The sequence below is a fragment of the Tursiops truncatus genome, chromosome 1 (genome assembly GCF_011762595.2).
Source record: "Tursiops truncatus isolate mTurTru1 chromosome 1, mTurTru1.mat.Y, whole genome shotgun sequence".
Classification (NCBI taxonomy): Eukaryota; Metazoa; Chordata; class Mammalia; order Artiodactyla; family Delphinidae; genus Tursiops; species Tursiops truncatus.
In genome coordinates, this window is record NC_047034.1 from 83,971,047 (window position 1) to 83,993,041 (window position 21,995).

General features: G+C 37.8%; 1 protein-coding gene across 3 annotated transcripts in view; it reads left to right on the forward strand.

The window, feature by feature from the left end:
* The first annotated feature begins 3,047 nt into the window (after positions 1 to 3,047).
* The window catches only part of PTPN22 (protein tyrosine phosphatase non-receptor type 22), a 51,069-nt gene continuing 32,121 nt past the window's right edge, over positions 3,048 to 21,995 (forward strand). For 2 of the 3 annotated variants that reach the window (XM_004317777.4, XM_019920133.3), the window contains exons 1-10: positions 3,048 to 3,237; positions 16,214 to 16,322; positions 16,588 to 16,664; positions 16,793 to 16,888; positions 17,318 to 17,356; positions 18,508 to 18,579; positions 18,696 to 18,755; positions 19,362 to 19,504; positions 20,002 to 20,068; positions 20,794 to 20,871. In XM_004317777.4, coding sequence (XP_004317825.3) covers positions 3,151 to 3,237; positions 16,214 to 16,322; positions 16,588 to 16,664; positions 16,793 to 16,888; positions 17,318 to 17,356; positions 18,508 to 18,579; positions 18,696 to 18,755; positions 19,362 to 19,504; positions 20,002 to 20,068; positions 20,794 to 20,871 — 828 coding nt within the window. In that variant the 5' untranslated portion in view covers positions 3,048 to 3,150. The remainder of the gene's footprint in view (positions 3,238 to 16,213; positions 16,323 to 16,587; positions 16,665 to 16,792; positions 16,889 to 17,317; positions 17,357 to 18,507; positions 18,580 to 18,695; positions 18,756 to 19,361; positions 19,505 to 20,001; positions 20,069 to 20,793; positions 20,872 to 21,995) is intronic. The other variant, XM_019920132.3, reaches the window with a different exon arrangement.

Below are 21,995 nucleotides of genomic sequence, written 5' to 3' on the forward strand. Positions count from 1 at the left end.
TATGTCAGACTGGTTTAAATGGTTCACTGTAAATTCTTCAGTTCTTTTAGGTTTTTGCTAGTCTTTGCTGAATGACTTGTTTCCCTTCCCCAGCTCTTGATCTTCCCACAAGACACAAATGAGTCAACAGAATCTTCATCAAAAAGAAAGAGAAAGACAAATACCGTATGCTAACAGGTATATATGGAATTTAAGAAAAAAAAATGTCTTGAAGAACCTAGGCGTAAGACAGGAATAAAGACACAGACGTACTAGAGAATGGACTTGAGGATATGGGGAGGGGGGAGGGTAAGCTGTGACAAAGCGAGAGAGAGACATGGACATATATACACTACCAAATGTAAGGTAGACAGCTAGTGGGAAGCAGCCGCATAGCACAGGGAGATCAGCTCGGTGCTTTGTGACAGCCTGGAGGGGTGGGATAGGGAGGGTGGGAGGTTGGGACACACAAGAGGGAAGAGATATGGGAACATATGTATATGTATAACTGATTCACTTTGTTATAAAGCAGAAACTAACACACCATTGTAAAGCAATTATACTCCAATAAAGATGTAAAAAAAAAAAAAGAAAAAAGAAAAAAAAGAATTATGCTCCTATTGTCCTCCAGTATCTGTAGAAAGAAGTGTGAAAAATTAAGTGGTAATTAAACATAAAACAAGTGTTTTGTTTTCACCCTCAATTTGTTTTTTGCTTGCTTGAGTCGTCTGCTCAGGAAATGGCCTTTCAGCTAAGTGGGTTTTTGAGGTTTGGTTATTTCACGGTTTTTCTATATCCTTTGGGTTTAGAGTGGAACAGAATCCTAAGCATTGCTGCTTGCTTTTAAAGAAGATCTGCACTTCTGCTAAGACACTATTTTCAGATCCTCATATGTTGTATCTCAGCAAGTTTTTCTTTCTTACCTAATATCTATCTCCATCTTATCCCTCCCTAAGTTGAGAATAAACTTAGAGAGAGATTGTTCTGAAATATAGGCTTGAGGAAAGTAGACTTGAATTTTATTTTATTAGCTATCTTTTTGTTTATTCATTAGTCAATTTCTTGTTTTGATGGAAGTGAAGACATTCTAAGGTGACAGATTATGAAACTATATGTCTTTTAGTTGTCCAAATATAGAAAATCACTTTCCTTTTAGGGTTATGCTTTGCTACTTTGCAAATAAGTTTGGAATATTTTAATTTTTATCAGTAATTAAGTCTATATCTTAGTTCTGAGATGCTTTATAAACTGGTTAAGAGTGTTTTTCACCATGTTCTGGCTTGTTCATTATTGTATATGCGGCCCCTAACATAGTACTTAGCATTCAGGGGGGACTCAATAAATTTGTTGAACAAATGAACGGATTATTGTAGGTCTTTTTCTAATTAAAAATGGCATAATAATTTTAAAAGAAGAACTTAAAAAATCTTTAATCCCAACCCTTCTGCAATTGATTCTGTTTTGCATCTTTTAGTCTTCATTTAACAATGTGCATACTTTTACATGGTTTTAGTTATTGTGAACTTGAAATTTTGTCTTCAAAAATTTTTTCCCATATTTTGTGCTTTTAAAAAGCCAAATGAAATTGCATTATTTAGAGCAGCAAGAAAATCTCCTAAATTTCATGATAGTTAGGGATAGTTTGAGAACTACTATTCTACTCTCATCAAATATTGTTGAGGATATGGTTCATTTTAATTTATCATGTGGATCGGGATTGAAATTCTTCATTGGCTTCACACTGCCTATAAGCAAGATACCTCATGACCTTCCCTTCCCTGTGGTAAGGTTCAATGAAGTAGATGCAGCCAAAGAGTTCAGAATCATTTCCTAAAGGAAGCTTGAATAATGTTGCAAAACAGAAAGGATTGCTAATAGCAAATAGAGGAAGTTCTAACAGCACATTTCCAAATTTTCTTCATGACTATCTTAGACTAATTTTGTTCTCATATTTATTGAACTTCTGTCCTCGAACAGAGGTGTTATGCTGATTTTTGTCTCGGTCTCACACCAAATGAGACACGCTTGGGTAGGTTTGTACCCATTGAGGAGGGAACTTATGCAAGCTGAGATTTGCAAGCTTTTTCTAGAACAGCCTCCCTATCAGGGCCCAAACGCTACATGCACAGTGTGGCTTCCAGAAACAATGGCCTTTCCTGAGGCTTTGGTTGAAGAGTAGAAATACCTTCTCTAGAAATAGTTCTTCAGGCTTTCTGCCCTAAAAGGTGTATTGTTGCCAGCTAGGTGGTTGATTTTACTTTTTCTGTTCCTCCATATTTTACTAGCATTACATACAGGGGATTTTATGCCAGATTCCTGGTCAGGTGCTCTTCTTGGGGGCCACCGTGCCCCTGGATCCCCTATAGACCAAGTGCTCTCAGTCTTTATAGCCAGAACCCAAATGAAGCTCAAAAAGTACTGGAAGGTGGGGGTGGGGTCCTGAAATCACACTTCCCTTAATGGAGGTTAGCACTTCCCCAGCTCTGGGAGAAACCCAGACTTTCAGAAGCAGCTGACTTTGCTTCATCCAAAAGAGAGTTAGGTCTATATGGCAGAATCAAAAGTTCTAAATAAAAATGCCTTCTCTGACGAACAGAAGTTTGCCACCGATCACACTGACAAGAAACCTTTCAGAAGATGTCTTAACTCCAAACAGTGTCTCCAAACTGGGCCTAAATGAACTTTTAAAGAGTTCATTTGGGACATGAGGAAACAGAAGGTGTCAACAGGGCCTTTGTGCTCATTGGGGATATGGGGAGAGGCAGAACCATCCATGAGACCTGTAATTCTGCCTTTTCTCTAGGAAGCAAGAAAAATTGTGAACTTTGCTTAAGGGCGACGGAGTGGAATAGTTTCAGAGCTAAGCAGCCCACACACACATTACATTCTGGCTAGCCTCTTGTTTGTTAAAAACTTGAATTGCAACCAGGTTCCTCTCTTGACAAGGAAGGCGCTAGGGCCCAGGAGTGAGGTGCTGGCTTTGTTGTGTGACCACAGAGTCTGGTTACGTACTAATTTCCTCTAGGGCTTGAGATGAAGTCAGTAAACCACAACCTTCAACATGCTCTGCTCAGGTGGCAGCAGTGCCTTCTCGGTGCTGCCTCGACCATGACACACATCTAATATGCCCTCCCTTAAACCACTTGTAGACTGTCTGTCTTGCCCTGCAGCATGGACCAAAGAGAGATTCTGCAGAAGTTCCTGGATGAGGCCCAAAACAAGAAAAGTAACAAAGAGGAGTTTGCCAATGAATTTCTGGTAAGTCCGATGTGTGACATTCTCAGGGTAGTTACATAGACTGTTTGATGACAGTGGTCCAACTCTGCTAGACCAACTTGCTCTTGGGATAAACTGACCTTTCAGGGGAAGAAGGTAACCTAAAAGTTTAACTTCTCTAAGTGTTTTTTGTGTATTTTAGAAGTTCTCTCCAAAATATAGTTTTAAATATTTTGTTTGCTAGTTCTTAGAGTTTGACTAGGAATCCTACAGATGATATACAAAATTCCAGTTGTATAAATCTAATATTAATTGAATATCTGTAGTTCCCAGGTATCTGAGTTGTGGTTTAGGCTTCAAATGACTAATTTTAATTAATATCAAGAGGAAAGAGATCAAGATTAACTTTTTATGCTTTTAGCCTCCCGTGGGTTCCATTTGGATAACAAAAACTCTTGAAGAGCACCGAAACTACTTTCCGCCATATTTCTTTTTTCTTTTTTTTTTTATGAAGAAAAAAATATGAGAACATGAGTGTTTGCAGTAACAGGGTTTCCTTAATCTTCTTTTGCTTGGAGGGGTGGAATGGCTAGGATGGGGAGTAGAGAAAAGTGAGGGATGGAAAGAAACATAAGCACAAGGTAGCCTGGGGTCAACTGGATTTGATTACCCAGAGGAACACTGCATCTCCTCTGGGGGAACGGTGCTTACTGATGCAGTGGCAGCTGGGTAGGACTCACTCATCCTATAACCCAGCACATCAGATGACGTAGGATGTCTGATAGTACCTATCATGTATTTGGGAATACTTCCAGCTGGTGTTTCAGAGTTATAAGAACTTCAAACTTTACCTTTTCAGCTATGAGGAAATGGGAAAAATAAGGGAATTTAAATATAAAATCTGAAATTAAATCATGACAGTGTCATCAACCAAATTATCAACTACTTGCCATGTTCCTTAATCTCACCAAGTCTCTGTTTCCTGACTTCTGAAATGGGGATCATAATGAATTTCCTACCTCTCTGCACAAGATTATTGTGATGACTAAATATCAATAATAATAATACTTAAATGTGGTCATTCATTCAGTAATATTTATTGAGCACCTTCTATGTACCAAGTTTAGTTTTAGGCACTGAGGATATAGCAGTGAACAAAATAAGAACCTTTTTGCCCTCATGGAGCCAACATTCTGGTACCAGATAGTAGATGTGAAAACACTCTGTAAAGTCCCGAGTGATTAGATGTTATGATTGAGTGATTGCATATTATGGTAGAAACCCCTGTGTCAGCTCAACTTGGATAATGCCGTGGTGTCATGAAAAATGCACTCCAGTTGCCACTAGCCAGGCAGTCTTAGCCCTTCTAAGTAGAGTTAGCAGGGAGGGAGGGAAGGTAGAAAGCATGGCCTATGTGTCTTAGACATGTGCCTTCCCCTGGGCTATATCTCCTGAGCCAAATTCCCCCAATGCAGAGAGGTAAAAAGTGAGGTGAGGGGGCAGTGGCAGCCTCTGTTATTTTGGTTGTGTTTTTAAAAATAATATAGGCTACATCCCTAATATTTTACCTTTTCTTAGCTCAGTCATTATAGTCTTTCACCAAAATATAGCACCTACCTCACCTCCTGTTTTCTCTGCCTCTAGCCTTGCCCCACCTTCAATCAATTTTCTGTTTAACACCCAAGTGATCTTTTAATACTACAGGTCTGGTTATTTTTTCCCTGCTTAAAAACCTTTCATAGTTTGTAGTTTTTCCAGCTGTTTAAAACTGTGAACTATAATACGCATTGAGAAAAGTACATAAAATGTAAGTGTAACTGTAAAGCAGCCATCACCCAGGTCAAGGGATAGAACCTTGTCAGCCCCAGAAGACCTCTACATGTCTCTTTCCCATCAGGTCCTCATCCCCACACCCACCCTGTCCTGCCCTGCCGAGAAATGATCACTATCCTGATTTTATATTAATCACTTCCTTGCTTTTCTAGCTCCTAATTCTACGGACCTTGTTTTTGGGTGGTGATTAAGTGGAACCTCACTGTTCACTGACTCATGTCCTCCAGTGGAAAAACAGAGTCTTTCCCTCAGCCCCACCTAAAGGTTCAGCTGAAATACAAGAGAGAGTAGCTTTGGGGGAGTTGGGGAGCAGTGAATGAGGCCAGGTTACTTGCTTGGTATTCACAAGGTGAATACCACCCTTAAACTGGAAGGCTTTCCACCTGGTCATATACCACATTCCACCTTCAGCCCTTAACATCTTCTCCCAGGATTTGATGTTTCTGAGGTTTGAGGGCTGATTCTGTGACACAAGGCCACTGCTGGCCTGAATGGTGGTGCCTCTGAGGGAATTATCAAAAGTCATCTCTACTTACAGGTAGACATTCTGTACACCCTGCCCCGCCACTGAGTCCATGGCTTAGATTTCAGTCCTCACTTCCCCCTTGGCCAAGTATCTTTGTGCAGAGCACAAAGCCCTACTATGATAGCTAGAGCCAATACCATGCTGCTTTGGTCTTTTCCCAATGCCAAGACTAAACTCAATAATTCTTCTGTAGTTGAAACTGCCACTGACCACTCCTATAAGGTTTTCATGCATTCATTCAAGTATTTATTGAGTGCTTCCTGTGTGCAAAGCATTGTGCTAGATGCTGGTTCTGCAGTGCAATACTCCATGCTTTGGTGGAGCTTATCTTCTAAGACATTAGAGGACGTCTTAGAGAGACAGACATTAAACAACCAATTACTCTATTAAATATTTAATTATAACTGTGATAGTCTTGGTGGGGTGTCAAGGAAGCATCACATTCATTATCTTATTTATTACTCATTTAAAAAAAACCCTAGGGCTTCTCTGGTGGCGCAGTGGTTGAGAGTCCGCCTGCCGATGCAGGGGACATGGGTTCGTGCCCCGGTCCGGGAAGATCCCACATGCCGTGGAGCGGCTGAGCCCGTGAGCCATGGCCGCTGAGCCTGCGCGTCCAGAGCCTGTGCTCTGCAACGGGAGAGGCCACAAGAGTGAGAGGCCCGCCTACCGCAAAAAAAAGCCCCAAAAAACAAAAAAACAAAAAACCCTATGAGGTAGTTCTGATCTCTGACTTACAGATAAGGAAACTGAGGCTCTGAGAGGGTAAATAATTGGCCTAAGCTCACTCAGCTGTTCAGCCATAGACATGAAATTTAACCTGGATCTGTCATATCAGAGCCTGTGAAATTAATCCCAATGCAATAGTGTCTTGCTTAAGCCACTAACCGTAGTCCCTCAAAGGGCCTAGCATGAGGGTAAGTCTCTAGATAGCATAGTTTCTATACAGCAGAAATAGCAGTGTGCAACCACACTATTGAAAATTTCTTAAAGTACTTAAAAAAATAAAGCCTTATTGTTTTTTTTTATAAAATAATATTATTGCAAGGTAAAATAAAATAAATTCACCATAGTACCAACATCCCAATAAATACAGTTTTGGGGGGTGTAGAAATTCTAGTTTTTGTCCATTTATATTGATAGGATGCCTTTTATATTACTGTAATTATAAGCATAGCTAAAATTTTGTATTCTCATATTTTCACTTAGCATTGTAACAAAACTATCATGTTGGTTAAAATCGATATTAATGACTTTTAATGCAGGATAGTATGATGAAAATATAATAATCAAAGTAATAGCTAACACTTCTATATCTCTGATAGAAACTGTTCTAAACCCTTTTGTATGTCAACTCATTTAATCTATTGAGGAAGGCACTGTTATTATTTCCATTTTATGGATGAGGAAAATGAGACACAGAGAAGTTAACTGACTCACTCAGGGTCACATAACCAGTAAGTGGTGGAACTGAGTTTCCAGTTCCGGCAGTCTGGCTTTACCATCTGTACTTGTAACAACTTTGGAATCATATAAATCTGGGTTTAAATTTTCCTTCTGCCTATAATTAGCTATGTGACCTTGAACAAAGTAACTAAAAAGTGGTAACAAATAATATTCACTTTGTAGAATTGCTGTGAAGATAAAAGAATGAATATATAAAATGCCTGACATGTAGTAGGCACCCAAATAAGTTAATTATTTCTCTAGTTTTGGAAACTGAGGTTATTTCTCATTTTTCCTGATTATTGATAAAACTGCAATGAATGTTTGTCCATGTGGTTTCCCCCTTCGTTTGGGATTATATCCTGGGGCTAGATCCCCACAAGTGTTTGTTATTATTCCTGGACCAAAGAGTATTAGCATCTAATTGGTTAAGGTTTGCCAAATATATTTCCAACAGAGTTTTTAAAACTTGCGATATCTGAATTTATCATCTTCTTTACCACCTTGATAGACTCAATTTAATATCTAAAAAAGATAGTAATAGGTAAAATTTTTGACTGCTTATCATATCCTAGGCAATCTGAGTGGTTACCATATATGATCTTAATCACTACAACAACCCCAAGAGGAAAGCATTATCTTCATTTTACCCATGAAGTGGCAAAACCAGGATTTGAAACTCCAGTATGTTTGATTCCAAAGCCTCTTAGTCACTATACTTAAACTGCATCGAGTAAAATCATAGCATGTTTTATTTTTCTAATTTAATTAGTGTCAAATTGTACTTTGTTATGTTAACTTGATTTATTTTATTTCTGAGCCTGAAAATTTTCCATGACTATTTTCAATCTGCATTTCCTCATATGAACTTTCGGTTCATGTACTTTCCACAATAGCTAATCATGGAACCATGTTCCAGACTCTGTGCTTGAGTGCTTCACGAACAGAGCCTCATCTAATTCCCAAAGAGCCCTTTTTAATGAATGGCTAACAAAGTCCCACACGGACCAGCAGCTGAGTGCTTCTCCAGCTTCTTACAGCATGTTCATTTTCTTGTCCTTGTCATGCTTCCTCTGCCACAGGACTTTGCACACATGCTGTTACCTCTACCTTGAATATTCCCCCATGCTCCTCTTCACCTAGTTAACACTTCATAATTCTTCAGATAACAGTTTGGTGGTCGCTTTCCCAGAGAAGCCTTCCTTGACCTCCTTAAATATATCGAGTAAGTTCTCAGCACCATGTTTCATTTTTTAAAAGCTTCTTCTTCCCCCAACCTCACCCAAGCTGAATTGAAAGTATTCATAGCACTCATTACAACTCCAGTTTTACATTTATTTGTCTGATTATTTGATTAATGTCTGCTTTCCCATTGGATTGTAGCTCCACAAAGGCAAGGCTCAGATTTAGTTCTTATCTTGACATCCTCAGCGTCCAGCATAGTATTTGCTGTGTAGTAGACACTGAGGGTCAGAGAAATTAAACAACTTACCTAAGGTCATGGATTTCATAAGTGGTAGAACTCAGATTTGAAATAAAGCTGTTTAACTTTTGAGCTTGTGCTCTTGTCCCCTCCCGCCACCCCGCTCTATTGCTTCCAATTTATCCATTGGTCTTAACTTCTTAAACTTAAAAAAAATCATAGAATATAACATACACACAGAAAAGTGCTTTAAACGCAAACATAAAATTTAACAATTAGTAATAAAGCAGGCATCTATATAAGCATCACTCAGATCAAGAAGTAGAACATTGCCCACACCCCAGAAATCCCTTGGGTGTCCTTCCAGATCACAACCACCCCCAACACCCACCTGACTAGAGGTAAACACTATCATGAGATTATTTTTTTCTTTGTTTTTCAGCATAGCTTCAAGACATATATATCACTAAGCAAAAGAGATTCATTTTACGTGTTTTTGAATTCTATGTAAATAAAATCATGTTATATATACATTTTTAATATCTTCCTTCTTTCACTCTACATTGTGTTTCTAAAATTCATTTGGTTGCATGTAGCTGGGTCTTAATTCTTTCTAATTATTTTTATGAATTCTGTCAAGGTTCAATATATGCAATTACTTTTGTGATCACAGAGCGCATGGAGAGAGGCCAAGCAGTCGCTTAGGGTGGTATTAACTATTTTGGATCACCATAGTCCCGTGTCTTGACTTTAGCTTTGCTGATCTAAAAATTCAATTTTGTCAGTATGCTGAGAGTGATCAGGATCAGGCAAACACATAAGAAATTCACCAGAGGGCTTCCCTGGTGGCTCAGTGGTTGAGAGTCCGCCTGCCGATGCAGGGGACACGGGTTCGTGCCCCAGTCTGGGAAGATCCCACATGCAGTGGAGCGGCTGGGCCCGTAAGCCATGGCCACTGGGCCTGCGCGTCGGGAGCCTGTGCTCCGCAACGGGAGAGGCCACAGCAGTGAGAGGCCCGCGTACCACAAAACAAACAAACAAACAACAACAACAACAACAAAAGAAATTCACCAGAAACAAGAATGCCAATTTATTAATTTTGGGCAGAGAAAAATCACTATCAAACAGAGTAGAAGTTTACATTGGCTGGCCAGCATATTCTCTAAATTTGGAGAGAAACTTACATGAGCAGCCAATGATAATCAGAAAGTTGCTTGAAGAGCATAGTGATTTTAATGGCCTCAACTGTGATGGTATGAAGTCTTCATCTCCCTGTTTGAACCCTCAGGCTGGTGGCCACCACTCTTTTCTGGACAACACTAGGGACTTTACTTTCCTTCTTCTAAGCTTAATGAGGGCCATCCTCTTCCATTAGTGTATTTTTTTTATCCGATTGATGATAATTTACAGAGGAATAGGTATTCACTTTGGTCAACTACAGCAACCGATTGTGGTTTTATGACATGTACATTTTAGCCACTGTATTAAATATGGGCTAAGGCTTGGTTATGTGTTTTTATGCTGGTCAATTTGCTGCATGTCTTTATGTTTAAAACTCCTCAGATGTTTTTTTTTCTTTTCTGCATTGGAGGTAGTTGAGGCATCTTGATTTAGAAAGCATGTGTAGAAGTATGAATTGTGTAGAAAAAGTGAGAGCTTAGCTGATGACAAGTGTGCTAAATATGCATGTATGAGCTCGTTGGATGTCTATATGTATGTGTTCAAATGCTGGCTATGAATACAGAGATATGAACACAGCTTCATGTAGGTAGGGTAATTTGAGTACGGTGTATTTTCTTCCTTCTAAAAAATGTTTTGGAGTGAAGAAACCACAAAGGGAAATACAAATAAGAAAAATATCACTAATAACACTTTACTTATCAAAGGCACCTATACTTAAAACATTATAATCCTAATGTTGACCAGCATTCAAAAATATGCCATCTCCTACATCGCTGGTATACCAGTCTCATATATTGCTGGTATAACTTTCTGGAGGCAAAATTTGTATATGGGTTCTGATATGTATTTAGTAATATGGATCAAAAGCCTTTAAAATGAGCAAGTTCTTTGATCACTCCAAAAAATTCATCTGAAGGAAATAATGAAAGATATTTATATAGATTTTGGCCACCTATTGTAATATTGTGCATAATTATTGTTTAGGAAGATTGGAAGCAACTCAAATGTCCAATAGTATAAAGGAGCAGGTTAAGTAACTCATGTTGCATCTCATACAATAGAATACTCTGCCACCATTAAAAATTATGTAGAATAATACAAATTGATAAGTAAAGAGAGCAAGTTACAAAACCCTATATGCAGTGTGATTCCATCTTCATTACACATGTATAGATAAAAGTTGAAATGTAATGTTTTGAAATATTAAGAATGATTAACTGAGTAGTGGGGCTATAGGTGATTTTTAATCATCTTTTCTGGGTTCTCTATATTCTAAAATTTCTCCAATTAATATGCATTATTAAAAAATATGTATTACTTTTTTATTTAAAAATCTATATCAAAATTTTTCCTTTAGTGTTGTTGGAATCCATTTAAATAATAAAAAGCCAAAAAAAGAAAGGAATTTTATGTTTCCTGGAGATGAGGTGTTTTGTAGAAAAGGTAAATATCATATTAATTAAATACAAAGACATATTTATTAAATATGAAGGATTCAATGAACCCTAATAGAAAGAAGGTATCCAGTTGTGAAGGTCAAGTACTAATGACGGTTTATAATGCACTAGAGGTCAGATTGGTATTATAGCAACTTCTGGAGACTTATCATAGACAGACCAGAGAAGACCTGGATACATCTTAGTTCTATAGAGAAGATCTAGATACATCTTGGTTCTATATTTATTTATGGTAACAACACTAGCCAAGCAGTCACGAACACAGTACCTCCTGCCTAGCAAGTGCCCAAACATCTGTTGAATTGAAATGACTCATTTATGTGAATCAGTCTATCACTTGAACATACTTATCAGCATTTCCTGACTTTTGTGCCCATTAATGTATAGTTTTTTGCGGCTTCCACTGGAATAAATACATCACATTACCTCTAAAGCTAATTTCTCCCAACTGCATCTCCAGTCTTTCACTAGGGACCACCCAGGCCCACATTTTCAGTTATTCACAGGACATTTAAAATACATTTTAAATACATGTCTTGCCATATCCTCACATTGTATTTATCTAAAGCTGAACCTCTTGGTTTACTCACCCCAGTTTAGCTATTGCTACCCACCTGCTCACTTACCTGACTATTGGATGGCCGCCCAATCCCCATAAGTTTGCCTGTCTAGCTGGAGATGATTGTATGCACACTCAGGGCCAGTTCAGTCTCGTCCTGCATTCCTACTAGTGGTACCCTTGTTTACTGGATGTAGAGGCCTGAGCTCCTAATTCCATTTCTTAGCATTCATGCTTTCTCTATCCTGTTGGAAGCTTGGAATAGATAGTACTGACCTGCAGTTGTAAGGCATTGAGGAACTATCTTGAGAAACTCTGGAGACAGCCCAGCTTTGAGTCCCCTCTTCCGCCTGGCACAGGAGGGCCAAGACTGATTTTTCCCACACCCAAATGTAACTTATGCTGTTTTCTATACAATAGTGTAGTCCTCCAAGGCAAAGGTATTGTGGTATTGTGCTTCCTTTTTCCTTTCTGTTCTCTTTTGGGAGTGACCTTAGTTCATTTACTAGTAATTACTTTTCTAGTCAATAAGATGAACATGCAATAGGTTCAGTCCTGATTCCTAGAGATTCATGGCCAGGACCTCGGTTCTGTTTTCCTATCTTGAAAGGAAAGGGGTAGCATAGCCCACAAACCAAATCAACTTACTGTTAGCTTATCAAGCATGAACAGAGTCTGGTTTCTCATACATTCCAACTTATCAGGGGCTCAGGAGGCCCCTTTTCTTTATTCCCTCAGCAACTTTTCCTTATTCCCCAATTGTTCTTGTTGCTGCTGCCTCTAGGGAACTCACACCCACTTGGTGGTTGGTAGAGAAATACTTTCTCCCTTTAACCTATCCTTTCTCCCCCAATCCCAACCCACCCCACATAGCCCTACTTTCTCTTCTATACCCTTTTGCTTCCTACCCTCAGAGTTTCTCTTTTTCTGGTGAGGTTTATCAGTTCTCTTCCCTAAGTTGGCTCTGATTTTTTCTCTGTTGGGGTGTTGGAGCCTGGGGGGTCTAGCAGGGAGAGAAGGGGAATGAGAAAAAGATCTTCACAGTGGTTTGACCTCTAGGTAAGATATCTGAAAAAAAAAATCTTTCACGCTTTCCAAATTAACAATTCTACAGGCATTTCCTATGTGATGTTCTGCTAAAAGAATGTCCCCATTTGACATCCAGCCAGATAACTCTGGAAGAAGGAACAGAGTAGGAAATAAAAAGCCATTCTCTCCCATTGTTGAAGGTGGCAGTGAAGACAGCTAAACAAACATAGGTTAAACACACACACACACACACACACACACACACACAACTTTTATCTGTGAAATTTTACCCAATTAATTTAGGCATATCTTTCAAAAAGAGCTTTGCCTATGGCATTCTCCCTGGAAAGCATTCCACAAGCAAGCAAAGCAAAACAGATAAAAACAGTGTAACAGGGAGTATGCACGAGGCTCTGTTCTGGAAATTTTTAGAATGAACTGCTCTGGGAGTTGACATCTTTTCAGTCGCCCTGGAATCAATGGCAACCTGAAAATTATCATTCTGAAGGTGCACAAGAGCAGAGAGAGCTGAGAAATTGGTATAACTTGGAAATTGATACCAACTGGAAATATTTTATATTCTTTCGTGTATTTGTGCCACATCCTTAAATTTCCAAACTAGTCCACTTACATCCATCTTGGTGTAAAAATATGTTGTATAATGATCATTTCAGCATCTCTCCTCCTAAATCCAATTCTGAAAACCCACAAGAATTCAAACCATGGTAAGAAATTAGGATTTAAGAACTAACTGTATACCTGTTTTTAAATAGGTTGCCTGTGTCTGATCTAACTCTACAAACAGAAAAAAAATGGTCATTAGAACAATACATGCTGGCATTTGTGGTCCAGCAGATAAACAGGCAGTGGCTGTCTGTTCCATTTGTCATCATTAGTTGGAAAAAGCTTACACTCCTATACTTTGAATTGTTATAATAATTAATGATCTATTTATTATTTGGAAAGTATCACTTTAATTAGATTCTAGATATTTGATAATTCTTTGTATTTTGGACTCCCAGCTAACAAATCTTTCATGACCCCAACTTTTTTTCTCTCCTTGCAGACTCAGTTATCAGGTTATCCTGAGGTAATTTTGAAATCTAATGATGAGTTTAGATGATTTGTTGGAAAAAATTTCTATTCTCAACTACCTCTTTTATCTCTCTGTCTCTCTGTGTCATCATTCCTTTATTTTAGGCTCTCCCTTCCTCACCCATTTTTTTTTATGAGTGTCCTTAAGTAAACTCCTACAGATAGACACACATCCTAATTATGTGAAAACTCTATATGAAATATAAACAACTAAGTAAAATAATCAACAATTCCCTTCTTTTTAAGTTTTTCTTGTTGCCAGTCACATGAGAAAAGTTCTTTTTCTATTTCCTTATTTCTCTCTATTAGTTTACCCTGTGGAACAAAATAGATCATAATTATGGGTGAGAAAAGCAAAAGCAGTGCCAGGTATATATTTATGAGAAAGGAAAAGGGACCCATAGTTTTCAAGAAGCGATGTTACATATAATTGTCAGTGACATCAGTTTGTACAATCTTGAAAGAACTTAGAAATCAATCTTTGGAAGGCTTATAATTGTGGGACAGTAGCAAATATGGGGAAATTAGCTTGGGTCCAACTGGGGAGAATCTTAAGTACCTGACTAAGGAGTTTTGACTTTTTCCTGGTAGCAAGGGGGATTCACTGAAGTAGTTTTTAGCGTGAGAGAGATAAGAAAAGCAATACTTTAGGAAGATTAAGTTAGCATAATTATGCCTAATGGATTTGAACGGGGAAAGAGAAAAGTATGAAGATGAGTTAAGAAGCAACTGTAACAGTTCAAGCTTTAAGGGAAAGGGCCTGAATTAAAGTATCTGTAGGGGCATAGGAAGGAAAGTTGATGCAAAATATTGCATGGGAAGAATCAGTTACACTTGCTGACTGAGTTAGAGGTGGGAATTGTGGGAAGTGGGGAACCTAAAGTAACTCTCAGTTTCTAGAGTATGGTTGCCTGGGGTAAAGATAGTGCCATTGACATTAACTGTAGGGATGGTGATAATTTTCATTTTAGATGTGCTGAGTTTGAGGCTGAAGTAAGGCACCCAGGTGGAAATGTCTAGGGTATGGTTGGAAATTCAGGAATGGCACTTAATAGTCAAATCTTAATGAAGAAATTTGAGAGTTATCTGATAGGAGTTGGAATTATAATTCAATTTGAATTAGTTAAATACATTTTAAAAAACTGGTATGCCTTCTATAAGAGATGATATCTCTGAGCAAATGTATTTAGTGAGAAGAGCAGAGAGTTGAGGACTTAACTTTGGAACCTTGGTTAATTCACAATTAGAAGATAGAAGCAGACATAGAGGCAGTAAGAAAGAATGAGAAGAGGGAAAGAGAAGTCAGAGAAGAAAGAGGAGAACCAAAATAAGGTAGACTAATAAGGGCAAAGAGAGGAGGAAATTTCAAGAAGGAAGTTAAGTTAAAGAGAATGAAGACTGAGAAGATGCTGAGGCATCTGACCAATAGGAAGTAATTAATGATCTTCATGTGACCAAGTCACTATTAAATAGTGGGCAAATAATGAAAATTATTTTCCGTAGTTCAGTTCAATAAATATTTATTAGCTATCAGAGATGTTTTTCCCTTATCTTTCTCAAATTGAGTAAGGGTCGATAAAGGTCAGATCTACTAAATGCAGTTTCTTCGAATGATAAGGGAGTTGAAATCTAGGACAAGGTTGATTTATCAGAAGGAGCTAAAGAGGAACTATCATTTACTCTGACCTGAAATTTTGCTCTATACTGTAATGTTGGCAAGTGAGAATAATTTTATTTATTTATTGTTTTATGTAGTAACAATACCTTTTCTTTATTAAACATGTACTCTGTACCAGTGCTTCACATACGATAACTCACTTAATTCACCCACAACTCTAAGGTAACTATCCCTCCATTTTACTTACAAAGCAACTGAGACACAGAAAGATTAAATAACTTGCCCAGCTTCATTCAGCCAGTAACTGTGGGAGTCAGAATTCAAACGCTAGTTTATCCAACTCAAAAATATGCATCAGAATAAACCACAGAGCTGGTTAACAATACAGATGCCCACCCGCCTCCAGTGACTGCCATTGACTAAGTCATGGGGTGCAGATCACGGTACAGGTTAAGCCCCACCTCAGGTTCTAGACTACCTCAGTGTAGTTTAAAATAGCCCTGTAATAGCTGTAAAGAAAGTAAGTCAAACTTTTAATATCTGACTCTTTGGGTGGAACACAGGGTGTGTTCAGAAGATGTTATTTTTAAAATATTCACTGGTTTTACCTCTAAGTTTTAGCTATTTGCAACTCAGCTGCATTAAGTATGACCTTTTCACTTCTCCAAATGTCACTAAACTCTGTTGTCCTTATGCTCTGAGGCTCTCTTCTGAATGCAACCAGCCCTAGAGGATACTAAAACAGCTGAAGTGGAATGTTTGGACAGTGGAGAAGGAAAGCTCTCTGGAGATAGCTTCTTACCTCTTTTCTCTAGGATGATTTGATTTAATTACTGTAATTTTATTACAGACGCTGAAAAAACTATCCACCAAGTATAAGGCAGATAAAACCTATCCCACAACTGAGGCTGAGAGGCCCAAGAATATCAAGAAAAACAGATATAAAGATATCTTGCCCTGTAAGTTTCATTTCTCCCTTTAAACTTGTGCCTTCTCTCAAATTCAATCATCTTATCTCTTTTTACCCATTGGTTGCTGTTCCTAATCCTAGACCATGGCTTTGACAAATTAGTTGTACTGTATATGACTACAAAAGAACATTCGTTCATTCATTCAGTCTTCAAACACTAATGAGCCTCCACTATTCACAGTGCTACTTCCTGACTTACAGAAAGCCCTCTAACCAAACCCTCTTAATTAGTCTGTCTTTCTTTTATATTATAGATGACCACAGTCGAGTAGAGCTGTCCATGATAACCTCTGATGAGGATTCCAGCTACATCAATGCCAACTTCATTAAGGTACACCCAATATTCCATATTTCTCTAGGTACCTAAAAAAATGGGGTAGAGGGAGAAGGGAGGGATACTGGACAAGAAGGAGAGTATGTTATTTGTAGTCACCCCATGTAATTTCTGTTCCCCTTTAGGGAGTTTTGGGACCCAAGGCTTATATTGCCACCCAGGGACCTTTGCCTACAACTGTCCTGGACTTCTGGCGGATGATTTGGGAATACAGCGTCCTGGTTAGTGCAGAGTTACTTTTGTTACTATATTCTCTAGTTTTTAGGGATGAAGGGGATAGGGTGTCAGGATATGTGACTGAAGTTTCCTATGTGCATTAAAATCAGTGCTTTTTGGGGTCAGTCACTAGAATTTTGGTGTTCAGTCACCTTTTAGTCAAAATCACAATGTCACTATTGTTCAAGAAAATATAAGTTCTCAACTTGACAGTCTCATTCGTTAACAAGAATTTACTGATTTGAATAGAGAAAAGGGAAGTGAGGACAGAGAGAAGGAAGGGTAGGAGCAACATTTTATAATCTATTAGGATTTCTTTTTTGGTTATAAAACAATAAAAGAATAAATAACACTTTTTGACTCTGGGACCCATGTATTAGCTGCTTTTTTAAACTATATCAGTGTTTAAGTTTCCATGTATTTCATCCCCCCAGATCATTGTTATGGCATGCATGGAGTTTGAAATGGGGAAGGTGAGTTGCTTTCTAGTAAACCTAAAGGTAAAGGAAAGAAGAAAAAGAAGGGGGAGACTTGGTAGCAGAACTTTCCTTAACTTAAGTGACTTGGTAAACATTTATGCTCATCTTCCTAGTTTTCAGTTTGGGAATGCCAAATGACTCTCAAGGCTTTTTTTTTAAACCTCTGAGAACCTCTTTCGCCCATTTTCCCAGTAGACTCTGTGTTTTAAAATAAAAAGAAGGTATACTTTTTAAAGTAACAATTCATTTTCCTGTTGTTTTTAATCAGACATTTTAAACTGCCAGTCAGAGCTTCTTTTGTGCCGCCCAGAATGGCCTTTACCAGCCACGTGTGGCTAGTGAACACTTGAAATATGGCTGGTGTGACTGAGGAACTCAATTATTTTATTTTAATAAATTTAAATTTAAAGACTGATATTCAATTCAGTTATTGGAAAACCTTGTTTGGAACAACTTGTGTATGTGAATCTTTTTCAACCATCAATTTTATGAAATCTAAATGGAAATTAAATATTTCCAGTTAAAGTTTAGCATATTAATTGAAATGTGCTGTAAATATAAAATGCATACTAGATATTGATGACAGTTTAAAAATTTCAAATATCTATATTGATATTTGAGTTTTATATTGAGTACATGTTGAAAAAATTTTTAATGTATTTGGCTAAGTAAGATATATTATTAAAATTAATTAAAATTAATTCCACCTTTTAACATTTTTGAATGTGGCTCTTAGAAAAATTTTAATTACATATGTAGCTCGTATTATATTTCTATTGAACAATGCTCTTCAAACCTACTGTTGCCATTCTGAGTTGATACAATTCCAGTTAAAACCAAGGGAACTTGGGGTCTCAGTTAGCTTGTGAGGCTTTGTTTTAATCTTTTTGAAACACTGAAAATGTCAGATCCCTATTTCTACTTTGTCGGACTTCCAGGAAGTCTGCAATTTGTATATCCTTTAGTGTTTGTTTTCCCATCTTTGGAGAATCCAGACATGGGTTGAAGCCCAAGGGGGTTAGAAATTCCTAACCTAAGGAGAAGGATACAGCTGAATTTGCTTCTGAATGAGGGAGGGGGTTTTCTTACCCAGAAAAGACTAGCATATATGGAGGGAAATCACTACATTCTGCTTTGTGCAACAGAAAAAATGTGAGCGCTACTGGGCTGAGCCAGGAGAAATGCAACTGCAACTTGGCCCTTTCTCCATATCCTGTGTAAGTATGATGTCTATTTCCATTATGGCTGAGCAAATGCTCCAGGACCTACTTTATAGAGAGAAGTCTTTGAATGTTAGTCTTTGAAATAACTAATATTTTAATTTACTTCTTAGGAAGCTGAAAATAAAAAATCTGATTATACAATCAGGACTCTACAAGTCAAATTCAATTGTGTAAGTATAGAACGCCAAAGGTAACCTCAAAGCCTACAGAGATCAGGCAAGTAAATATATATGTATGTGATGCAGTCTGGGCATAAGATAATAGGAAGTGGTAGGGCCTTTGATGTTCTGGATAAATCATCATAACCAAAAGAGACCTTTGGTGTAATCTGTGTTCCCCAACCTACTCCACACCAATGGCACAATATGAAATGACAATATTTCTAGGATGAATAGAGGCTGTGTATAGTGTGTAGAGGCTGGGAACCAACTTGAGAGCTCAAGCTGCTTGGTTTCTCTAAGGCAAAGGGATTAGTACATCAACGCACCTGTGACCCATTTGAAGCACACCAGTTGGGAAGTTCTGGTTTGGACCATTTTCATATCTGCATTCTCATGTGAGTGGGGCAGATAGAGACAGGCCAATAGTAAGTGACCTGAAATTACTTGTAATTGTTCTTAGAGGGCATATGGTCCCAGAGGCCTATAGGGAAGAAATCTCCATAAATTGCAAAAAATATATAGATAGATGCTACTTTGTAGGTCAGAGTAATCCTGTGATAGAATGAGGTGAAGCCCTAATCTTGAACTCTCCTTTTATTCTGGCTATTTTTATAGGAAACTCGAACCATCTACCAGTTCCATTACAAGAATTGGCCAGACCACGATGTGCCTTCATCTATAGACCCTATTCTTGAGCTCATCTGGGATGTGCGTTGTTACCAAGAGGATAACAGTGTTCCCATATGCATTCACTGCAGGTATGATGCTGTTGGATGAACCTTCTACCCAGAATAAACCAAATGTCACCGTCTGGCCAAGACTCCTGCTTAACTGAAGGAAGACTGACTTTGTTGGAATTTAAAGTCTGCATAAGATGTAGGCTCCTAATTCTAGGCTCACTTCTTCCAGTCAGTCAGAAAGGAAGGAAGCTTAAAATTAGAATGATTGAAAGAGAAAAGTCAATAGCAGAAACTATAATAAATTCAACCTGAGCATTAAATTAGTATCTTTTCTGATAAATTACTTGTGAACAGCACAGCTCTAGAGACTTTTTGCTGTGAGAAGTTGCCTAGGATCTGTCCTGAGGCTCGGTGTAGCATGTGGCAATTGAAGTATGTTCTGAGAAATGGTAGGGTTTAGAAAGTTTCATGGGCTCTAGATTTCTTCTTCCTCAAATCTGCCAGTGAAATTTTCCAGCTACTGTCAAAGATCCACTCTCTGCAAATATACATGCTACTGTGATCTTTCATTTCAGTGCTGGTTGTGGAAGAACTGGTGTTATCTGTGCTATTGATTATACATGGATGTTACTAAAAGATGGGGTGAGTTTCTCTCAACAGGCACTCGCCATTTTCTTAACCTTGCTACTTTTAGACTTAGAAATTGTTTGGTTCTTCAAAACATCTATCTCCACCATTCATCTTTTCTAGAATATTCACTTGTAGATTTGCTTTGTCAGACGATTAATTTAGTTCCTAAGGTGGTGGTCTCAAAATGTGGTCCCCAGACAAGAAGCTTCAGTATCACCCGAGAACTTGTTAGAAATGCAAAATTTGGGGCCCCACCTCGGATGAACTGAGCAAAAACTCTTGTGGGGGGGCGGGCAGGGACGGCCCAGCAAGCTCTTCAGGTGCTTCTGGAGAGAAGTAGTTTTGAGAACCACAGCCCTGAATCACGGTTACCCTTCCTTTAGACACGCTCCTTTAGCAGATGAACTCAATTTACTGCAAATTTTGTGTTCCAACCTGTAAATTTTTTTTTTTAAGTCTAACAAGAAATGAGAAGTTTAAAATATGGGCTTTAGACTTATTTGCAAACTTCTTTTAGTTCATTAAACTCTCATACTTACCTACTGAGATTTCTCCCTCATATTTTTAACTTCAGACATTTGATCACCTCATGTGAAATCATTTTGAAGAGTTTCTTCAGTATTTTGTAGGCTCTAAATCATGGTGCAAGTGATGAGAAACCCCATTAGTTTAAAAAATGCATTTCTTTTTCTAGAGAGCAATAAAGGAGTAAGATATTTTTTCCTTTTATTTGGTAGATAATTCCTGAGAACTTCAGTGTTTTTAGTTTGATCCAGGAAATGCGAACACAGAGGCCTTCATTAGTTCAAACTCAGGTATGGACTGTGGTGAATAATATAACATGTCTGAGTCTGGTTTCGTCTCTCTGTTTAATAATAATAAGGCATCCAAAAACAGCTGACTACTTTACTATCAAGGGTTTTAGTCCATTTCCATTTCCTCTAACTCTGAATATCCCAATATTTTTCCTGTATCCCTTGCTCTGGACCAAATTCCTTTCATTCCTTATATTTTATAGCCTGTTCAGAAAATATTAAGAAAACAATATAATATTTCTTACAAAGGATGTTGAAAAAATTCAACAAGCTGTTTGACTTATTAGAAAGAAATAGCTGGGTCAGGTTAACTTGAAATTTTGTAGTGGTACTTCATTTCTGAAACCATAGAAAATCAGAGATCTGTAATTTCTTCTTCAGGAGGTGGTAACAGAATCTGCAGAATGAAGTCTATATGCTCATTTTAGAAAATGATAAAAAATTTAAAAAATCATCCATAATCCTGTCGCCTAGAGGGAGTCACTGTTACTATTTTTCTGTAGTTTCTCCTGGTCTTTATTCTTTGTATATTAAAAAATATTACCAAAAAAACCATAATTACAATCATACTATATATGTGATTATATAAATGTATCACAGTATTTTAACCTACCCCAGATTGCTCACACTTTTATTCCATTGGAAATGCTTTTCCCCTGTTCTCTCCTCTCCAGCTCACGTTCTACCTCCTAGGTAAAACATTCCCAGCCCAAATCTCTCACTTTCTACAGTATTAATTCCACCCATATTTCTACACCAATAATTTTACCTATATTTCTAAATGGTCTCCATCTTTAAGATAGAGTTTAACATTCACCCATTCATTCTTTCATCAAACATTTATAGGTATTTATTAGGTAAGAGGCATTTTTGCATAATTTGTTAGAACTACTTCGTATTGCTTAAACAGCAAGAAATTAAAGTGTTTAAAGCACTTACAAATGAACTTGCACATAAGTTTAGAAGTAAAACAATTGACAATGGCAGTTCAGATATTTTCATCTAGAAGTTGTAAATTGAGGGGAAAAAATTATGAGCTATTATAATATAAAGCTTCTGTTTGGCCCACACAGGTTTTCCACTAATAGTTAGTGGAAAAAAAGAATTCTTTTTCATCTGTTGCC